This window comes from Phyllobates terribilis, unplaced genomic scaffold (assembly GCF_046119375.1).
Source record: "Phyllobates terribilis strain yellow unplaced genomic scaffold, ASM4611937v1 Scaffold_12__6_contigs__length_324123572, whole genome shotgun sequence".
In the NCBI taxonomy this organism is placed as follows: Eukaryota; Metazoa; Chordata; class Amphibia; order Anura; family Dendrobatidae; genus Phyllobates; species Phyllobates terribilis.
Genome location: NW_027362772.1, coordinates 42,295,948 through 42,305,803, shown reverse-complemented (window position 1 = coordinate 42,305,803; position 9,856 = coordinate 42,295,948). Strand labels below are relative to the sequence as shown.

The window sequence follows — 9,856 nt, the reverse complement described above, 5'->3', positions numbered from 1 at the left end:
TACCTGACCTGTGCTTAGCTTCACTCCTGACTTGAATACTTTTCATTTGCAGGGGCTCTTCTGTGAGATACAGAATACACACACCATCTTTCTCGTCTGCTCCAGCCAGACAGTAGACAACTTCGCTACAATCCCCCTGGTGCTCTGCTAAAACACTCCCCTTCTCTTGTGACTGTGTTAACCCCTCTAGTTGCTGGATGCTTCTGGAGCACAACACTTCCTGTCTCCTGTGCTTGTGTTACTTCTAATAGTTGCTGAATGCGTTTAAAGCAACAGCACTACTTCTGCATGCCACAATCTGCAACAGCACTAATTCTGCTTGTCACATCTCTCAGGTGGGAAGATGCGTATCCTCAAAGTTCCTGTGCGTGAGGATGTCCTGCTATTCCTAATGGGTCTGGAAATGTAAAGTTACAGCATAGTGGGACATTCTAAGGGCCGTCAGACGCTTCAGCATCACTGTACCTTGCAACACATCAACCATGGTCATATCACAGTCCCACATCACAGCGTGTGATGCAATCGAAAGTGGTTTTCTTCAAGGTTCAGTGTGGCTGAGGCACTTGGGAGTCATGTAGACCTTAACAGTTACTAGGCCACTGTTCTGGCAGCACTTCCCCCCTGCCCTCCACCCCAGCCCGCCCCTGCAAGGAAGATATTTATGAAAATATAATTTCTTCATTTTCCTAACATCTACCCTATCCTGTCTTCTCAGGTCACCAGACAAACACAACAACTTTTATTATTATGAGGTATATGCAAACATTATACAGAAGATGTCACTTACCATATTCAGTATTGTTTTTGCTCTCGGGATTATCGGTAATGGATTAGTCATCTGGATTGCCGGATTCAGGATGAAGAACACAATCAATGCTGTGTGGTTCATAGCGGACTTCCTCTGCTGTGCTTCTCTCCCTCTGAGAATTGCTGATTGGGCTACAATTTTCTCACTTTTGTCAAGCCCCCCAGATTTTGCATTTTGCATAGTGAACTTGTTTCTGTTTACGCTAAACATGAGTTCCAGTGTTCTTCTCATGATTATTGACCACTGTGTATCGCTCGTGTGCCCATTTTGGGCCAAAGTTCTTAGAACTTATAAACTGGTGTCAATCACTGCAGCGATCATTTGGGGGCTGAGCTTAATTGCAACTAGTTTAGTGTATTACATATATAGATGCCATTTACATAATCTAAAGGAATGGTGTATATTTGGTGATTACACATATCTTTATAAACAAGAGTTATATCAGACCATTCAGGTGATCAAATTAATTATAATGTTTGTGATACCTTTTCTTATCATCGTCACCAGTTATGTCACAATCTTCTACAAACTTAGAAATAGTAAGAAATCCCAGAGATCCTTTGGGATCATCACCGCTGTTATATTGTGTTTTTTTATTTTCTCGTTTCCATATTACATCTGGCCACTAACACCCTGGCATTATAGAAAGGATAGTCTTTTCTATATATTACACACTATTTTCACAAGCCTGGCTTTTCTTTATAGTTGCTTGAATCCAATCATTTATATATTCATGGGACTGGATTTCCAACAAGGTTTCTTCAGATCCATTCCCAACAGACTGGAAATAGCCTTGAGTGAACATCCTAATGACCTGAGTGGAGAACAAGAAGATATAGGAAATATTCGCACTTCTACTAAGTAATATATAATCCTGTTATCTACTCTATATGAGACCTCTCAATCTATCGGAGACTTGACTATGTTTAATATTTTTTTCACCTTGTTTCCTTCCTCCTCTCATTCTAAAAGCCCTAAGATTTTATTTTCCAATCAACACAACTTAACGAGGGATTGATTTTTTGCACGATGAGATTTCGTTTTGAAAGACGCCCTTCATTTCAACATATAATGTGCAGAAAAAAAATCCCAAAGTCATGTGAAATGGTGAAAAAAAAATAAAAAATTGGAACCCTGACATATTTTTCATTCATTGAGGAAAAGAAGTGCCCGGGCAAAATGATTCTCCAGGTGATCAGAATTATGGTGATTAGGGATAAGAGGATCGATCTGCGAAGGATCAAGTTCAAGTCAAATTTCCTGAAATTTAATTAAAAAAAAACTTGCCTGGCCCCATTTCCCACACTGCGGAAGCATTAGAGAGCAGGGTAATATCAGTTTCTTTTGCTTCGCAACCTACCCACAATGCCCTGCAGCTATGTAATCTAGCGGATTATCATACCTTGTACAGTGATAGATGGATGACGCACCCTACGTCATCTACAGATCCTTGTGAATCTTGCACCTGTATAGTTGAAGCTCAGGCCTTCACATCTGCACGTTACTCTTTCCCACTATGTCCTTTCATAGGCTGACGACTATTAACAGGAAGTGAAGTTGGCGCCAACGTATGCGCATTACAGAGCTTTTCTTTGCCCGTAGTAGGCCTACAGTTCATCTACACATAAGGAGGTTTCGCAAGGGCTAATGACATAGCATACATCATCCATATCAGTCAAGGTGGGAGGTTGGCGATTATGCCCAGAAAGAAGGCACAGACCTCCAACCACCGACACCCATCGGACAAGACAGTGCAGATTAGCAATCGGTGATGAAGACTTGTAAAAGATATATTCTGTGGCATTTGGGTGGAGTTGGGTCTTATAAACAGTAGAGATGAGCGTTGTTCGACTCGAGCTGTTCGCCAATCTCAAATTCGAGCTGTTTTGGGCGGTGTTCGAGCCGTTCGGCGAACACGAACGATTTGAGAAAAATTCGGCTGTTCGAGGTTATGTTCGATAACTGTTCGTGCACCAAAATCATAACTGGATTTTTTCTCAGTAATGATGAAAATTAATGTTAATACGCAGTTTGAGTGTACAGCGGGGTGGGGGGAGGGGCAGGGGATGGATCTCTGCAGGAATAATGAAGATCTCCATTTTTTTTTCTCTTTCCCGCATTTACAGTGGGGAGGTGCAATCTGTCAGCCTATCAGCAGCGCACACACGGAGCGAAGTGCTTTTTTCACACAAGCAAGGGCATGTGTCATTGGCAGTGTATGTCACATGTCCTTGCCCTATAAGACCAAGCCATTTTCCCCGTCGCCACCATTTTCTCACTGCTGCAGCTGCGTGTTAGACGGCACCGCTGTTGCTGTGTGCGCTATACCTTGTTAATTTCAAGCCAATTTTCGCACAAATCTACAGATAGCTTGGGAGTAGGGAATAGTTGTGATTGCAGTCCTTTTAAGGACTAGGTTACAGCATTTCCTATGACTTTTATCAGGCAGGTATGTGCTCCTAAATAGATAGATTGTGGGAGTAAAGACTAATTGTAATTGCAGTCCTTTTCAGGACTAGGTTACATCAGTTCCTATCAGTTTTTGCCAGGCAGGTCTGTGCCAGTGCTGTGCAAGTTTTTTTCACAGCATTTGGCTGAATCTAGCAAAGCTAATCCTTTTTGGCCTATTGCAGAGTGTGTTAGTCAGTGGAGTAGCCTATCTGTGTTGCAAGATATACCACCTGTGTATAGAATACCAATTTTTTTACTGCACCTAGTGAAGTAAAATCTTTTGGGCATAGCATCATTCTATTAGTCCATCTATACTGACCTCCATCAGGTTGCAAATTGAATATAATTTTTTTCTGCATCTAGCTCTGAAAAAATATTTGGGCTTCTAGCAGTGTGTGGGACTTGTTCTATTAGTCCATCTATACTGACCTCCATCAGGTTGCAAACTGAATATAATTTTTTTAAGCATCTAGCTCTGAAAAAATATTTGGCCTTCTAGCAGTGTGTGGGACTTTCTCTATTAGTCCATCTATACTGACCTCCATCAGGTTGCAAACTGAATATAATTTTTTTCTGCATCTGGCTCTGAAAAAATATTTTGGCTTCTAGCAGTGTGTGGGACTTGTTCTATTAGTTCATCTATACTGACCTCCATCAGGTTGCAAACTGAATATAATTTTTTTCTGCATCTAGCTCTGAAAAAATATTTGGCCTTCTAGCAGTGTGTGGGACTTTCTCTATTAGTCCATCTATACTGACCTCCATCAGGTTGCAAATTAAAAATAATTTATATCTGCATCTAGCTCTGAAAAAATTTTTGGCCTTCTAGCAGTTTGTGGGACTTTCTCTATTAGTCCATCTATACTGACCTCCATCAGGTTGCAAATTAAAAATAATTTTTTGTCTGCATCTAGCTCTGAAAAAATATTTGGCCTTCCAGCAGTGTGTGGGACTTTCTCTATTAGTCCATCTATACTGACCTCCATCAGGTTGCAAACTGAATATACTTTTTTTCTGCATCTACCTCTGAAAAAATATTGGGCTTCTAGCTGTGTGTGGGACTTGTTCTATTAATCCATCTATACAGACCTCCATCAGGTTGCAAACTGAATATAATTTGTTTCTGCATCTACCTCTGAAAAAATATTTGGGCTTCTAGCTGTGTGTGGGACTTGTTCTATTAATCCATCTATACAGACCTCCATCAGGTTGCAAACTGAATATAATTTTTTTCTGCATCTACCTCTGAAAAAATATTTGGGCTTCTAGCTGTGTGTGGGACTTGTTCTATTAGTCCATCTATACTGACCTCCATCAGGTTGCAAACTGAATATAATTTTTTTCTGCATCTAGCTCTGAAAAAATATTTGGCCTTCTAGCAGTGTGTGGGACTTTCTCTATTTGTCCATCTATACTGACCTCCATCAGGTTGCAAATTAAAAATAATTTTTATCTGCATCTAGCTCTGAAAAATATTTGGCCTTCTAGCAGTGTGTGGGACTTTCTCTATTAGTCCATCTATACTGACCTCCATCAGGTTGCAAATTAAAAATAATTTTTTGTCTGCATCTAGCTCTGAAAAAATATTTGGCCTTCTAGCAGTGTGTGGGACTTTCTCTATTCGTCCATCTATACTGACCTCCATCAGGTTGCAAATTCAAAATAATTTTTTGTCTGCATCTAGCTCTGAAAAAATATTTGGCCTTCTAGCAGTGTGTGGGACTTTCTCTATTAGTCCATCTATACTGACCTCCATCAGGCTGCAAATTAAAAATAATTTTTTGTCTGCATTTAGCTCTGAAAAAATATTTGGCCTTCTAGCAGTGTGTGGGACTTTCTCTATTAGTCCATCTATACTGACCTCCATCAGGTTGCAAATTGAATATATTTTTTTTCTGCATCTACCTCTGAAAAAATATTTGGGCTTCTAGCTGTGTGTAGGACTTGTTCTATTAGTCCATCTATACTGACCTCCATCAGGTTGCAAACTGAATACAATTTTTTTCTGCATCTAACTCTGAAAAAATATTTGCACTTCTAGCTGTGTGTGGGACTTGTTCTATTAGTCAATCTATACGGACCTCCATCAAGTTGCAAATTGAATATAATTTTTTTCTGCATCTAACCCAGCCAATAGTTTTGGCCTAATACCACAGTTTGGCCACTCAGCTCTGCTCGGTTCCCATCCATTGTTTTTTTGTGCAAACAACTCCAGAGTTGTGAATTAGTTTACCACCAAAATGAGTGGAAAAAGGCCTGCTGCTGGTGGAAAGGGGAATAGGCGTGTTGGGAAGGGGATAAAAGGTTGTGTCCATGGGGTAGGTGTTAAAGCAACAGTAACATCTGCAGAAGAAAGACCATCTTCCAGCCAAACTAAAATGTCTACTTCTTTTAGCGGACAATGTGATAAGATCCCTTTCTTACGGCCACGCCAATCGCTACAAATTCCAGATGAGGCACAAAAACAGCAGGTGCTTCAACGGATATCAAGTGCTCCTTTAAGTGGGCTCTCCTCCACATCAACTTCAACATCACAAATACTCCAGTCCTCAAAGGTGTCACCCCAATCGCACTTGCTTCCTCACAGCTCCCAAATCTCCAGCTGCCCGTCTGAGTATGAGGTAGAACAGATGGTTGAGTCTGCAGAGCTGTTTACTCATACTATAGCCTGGGAATCAGAGGTCGACTCCAGCGCTTCTGTGAATCCAGACGAGGAAATGATCTGCACTGATGCCCAGAATCTTTATGAGTCGGATCCAGGACCAGACGCAGAAGGTTCTGACCATAATGTAGACCCTCATTCCCAAACTGTAACTCCTGTTGGTGGAGACAATGAGGAAGACGGTGATGAGACTCAAATACCTGATTGGAGCGACAACTTTAGTTTTTTGTCAGGGCAGGAACAGGTTGGCTCTGAGGAAGACGGGTGTGATAACGCACAGGGTGATGATGATGAGGTTGGAGATCCCACTTACTGTCAACCCACAGTCAGCCAAGAGATGAGGTCAGCAGAGGAGGTGGAGGAAGATGCTAGTGACGACGAGGTCAGGTTGCGCGTTCCTGGACAGAGACGTAGTACTGGAAGCACGTCAACAACTGCATCCTCAAACACAACTCTGCCTCTCACCACAAGTCGTGGTGGCTCTTCAGGTCGCATGGATGCTAAGCCTTGCATAGCCTGGGCATTTTTTCAGATCGATAAAGATGACCCAACTCGTGTTATCTGTAACATTTGTCAGCAAAAGCTAAGTAGAGGCCAAAAAATACATAGTTTGAGTACTTCATGCATGAACCGGCACATGGACATGAAGCATAAGTTGCAGTGGGAAGCTCAGTGTGCTACAATGCAGCCTAGCCGGCCGGGCCAACCACCGTCTGCCATATCTTGTGCATCCGCGGCCTCTTCATCCTCTGTGACTCGGGGGACAGCAGTCACACCTGTTTTGGGGCGCTGACCTGCCACCTCTTTACCCGCAACAGCCGGCGTGATTGTCAGGTCATCATTTTCTTTGGAGGTGGTAACACCAGCTGATGTTGAGTGCTGTCCGACATCGATAGCACCACCTTTGGATCAAGGCAACCTAACATGTCCGCCTGCATCTTCCTCACAGATCGGCAGTTTGCCGGGGACACCCTTATCAACCCCGTCTAAGCACAATAGCCAGCCCTCGGTCCCTCAGATGTGGACAAGTAAAAGACCATTTCCTCCTAGCCATGAGAAAGCTAAGAGGTTGAATTTCACCATCTGCAAGCTCTTGGCTACAGAAATGCTGCCTTTCCGCTTGGTGGACACAGAGGATTTTCGAGACCTTATGTCCGTCGCAGTGCCCCAGTACCAGATGCCCAGTCGGCACTACTTCTCAAAGAAAGGTGTGCCTGCGCTCCACCAGCATGTCGCACACAACATCACCGCTTCTTTGAGAAACTCTGTGTGTGACAGGGTGCATTTCACCACAGACACTTGGACGAGTAGGCATGGACAGGGGCGTTACATGTCGCTGACTGGGCACTGGGTAACTATGGTGACAGCAGGACAAGGGGCTGCTGTCCAAGTCTTGCCGTCCCCACGAGTTGTGCGTCAATCCTCTTTATGTCAAAGTTCCTCCACTGCTTCTGCCTCCTCAACCTCCTCTCGGTCTTCCACCTGCAACCAAAGCCTGTCTGGTCATGTCACAAGCTTTCTAACTGCGCAGAAGGGATCCTGCACACCTCCTTACTATGCTGGCAGTAGGGCTCAACATCATCAGGCGGTTTTTACTTTATAATGTCTGGGAAATGTGAGTCACACAGCTGAGGAGTTGTGGTCAGCTCTGGAAAACCAATTTCATGAATGGTTGTCTCCACTGGACCTGAAACCAGGGAAGGCCGTGTGCGACAATACTGCAAACCTGGGTGCGGCCCTTCGCCGGGGCATTGTCACACACGTGCCTTGTATGGCTCACGTGTTGAACCTGGTTGTCCAGCAATTTTTAGCCCACTATCCCAGACTAGATGGCCTTCTGCAGAGGGCATGGTCGCTGTGTGCTCACTTCCGCTGTTCGCATCCCGCAACTCAGCGACTTACATCTCTACAGAAGTCGTTGGGCCTGCCACTTCACCGGCTAAAATGCGATGTGCCTACCCGGTGGAATTCAACTCTGCACATGTTCCAGCGACTGTGGCAGCACCGACAAGCCCTGGTGCAATACGTTCTGACGTATAGCCTGGGCCAACGAGATCCAGAGGTGGGGCAAATCACGCTGGAGGAGTGGTCTCAGATCAGGGACCTATGCACCCTTCTGCACAATTTTGAAATGGCGACGAAGATGTTAAGTGCTGACGATGCCATTATCAGCATGACTATTCCGGTGATTTACATGCTGGAGCACATGTTAAACAGAATTCGGAGTCAGGTGGTGGCACAAGAGGAGGTGGAGGAAGTAGAGGAGGAGGAGTTGTATGCGGAAGGGCTAACATCTGCAAGATCCAGACGGTCGGCAGCACCAAGGCGGCAGGCATGTGAGGGTGGGGGAGATGGTTTTACCAGGGCGCATGGTAGCAGCCAAACTAGTGAGGAAGGTGCAGGAGCCCAGGAAGAAGTGGAGGACGAACTGATGGAAGACTCATCAGTTGAGGGAGACCTTGATCACATTTCTGTTGTGCGAGGTTGGGGGGAGAGGACAGAGGAAGGAAGCATGATTGTTACCTTGCCACCAACACAACAGGGACTTGGTGCTCCTGGATGCGCAACACACATGAGTGCCTTCTTGCTGCACTACCTGCAACATGACCCTCCAATTGTGAGAATTAGAAATAATCCTGACTACTGGGTTGCCACACTGTTAGATCCCCGGTACAAAAGTAAATTTGCAGAAATTATTCCTGCCATAGAAAGGGATGCACGCATGCAGGAGTATCAGCAGAGACTGTTGCAGAATCTTACATGTTCTTTTCCACAAAACACCAGTGGTGCACGTAGTGAATCTCACAGTTCCAACTTGCCAACCGTGGGACCGTCAAGTGTTCAGCACTCAAACCGTAACAGAACCACAGTATCTGCTGGTAACATCAATTTTGCGGAATCATTTCACCACTTTTTTAGCCCATCCATTGCAAGGCCACAGGAGACAAGAAGTCTGACACATAGTCAACGCCTAGAGACGATGGTACAGGAGTATCTCCAAGTAAACATTGAAGCCATGACTGTGTCACTGGACCCTTGCTCTTTTTGGGCTTCCAATCTGGATAAATGGCCGGAGCTAGCCACTTACGCCTTGGAGATCTTGTCATGCCCCGCAGCCAGCGTTCTGTCTGAACGTGTGTTCAGCGCTGCTGGTGGTGTGCTGACAGATAAGCGCACGCGGCTCTCCACTGATAATGTAGACAGACTCACGTTCATAAAGATGAACAAATCATGGATCCGAAACGACTTTTCTACCCCTGTGTCATCCTGGGGAGAGTAAAAGCTTGATGATTGGTTAAAATCACCCTACCAACCGTTTTAAGCTTTCAAATTACTAATCATGTTTATCTGTATCTTGGCTGGAAAATAATTTGGGCTTTGCAGCAGTGTGCAGCACTGATTCTATTAGGCCATCTATAATAAGCTCCACCAGATTTAAAATTACTAATCATGTTTATCTGTATCTTGACTGGAAAATAATTTGGGCTTTGTAGCAGTGTGCAGCACTGATCCTATTAGGCCATCTATACTAATCTCCACCAGATTTAAAATTAATAATAATTTTTAGCTGCATCTAGCCCGGAAAATAATTTTGGGGCTCCGAGATGCGCAAGACACATAAGTGCCTTCTTGCTGCACTACCTGCAACATGACCCTCATATTGTCAGAATTTGAAGTAATCATGACTACTGGGTTGCCACACTCTTAGATCCCCCAAACTTTTCGATCAACCTTTTCATTTTAATAAAGACCAAAAAAATGGTCATTTTTGAAATTATAAGCATTAGCAGGTTATTAGAAACTGAAATCAACTCAAAACTTTATTCTAGGTGATGTGACATTTTCACATAGGACCCCTTGATCGAAAGGAGCTTCTGAACTCTCTCGTCCATTGAATTTGTCAGGTTTTGGATGGTCTCTGCTTCAATTGTTTT

General features: G+C 43.9%; 1 protein-coding gene across 1 annotated transcript; it reads left to right on the top strand.

The window, feature by feature from the left end:
* The first annotated feature begins 343 nt into the window (after positions 1-343).
* Positions 344-1,673, top strand: LOC141171676 (C3a anaphylatoxin chemotactic receptor-like). Its single transcript, XM_073655338.1, has 2 exons — positions 344-405; positions 716-1,673. Exons 1-2 carry the CDS (start codon positions 344-346, stop codon positions 1,671-1,673), a joined length of 1,020 nt encoding a protein of 339 aa, XP_073511439.1.
* Positions 1,674-9,856: the final 8,183 nt, after the last annotated feature.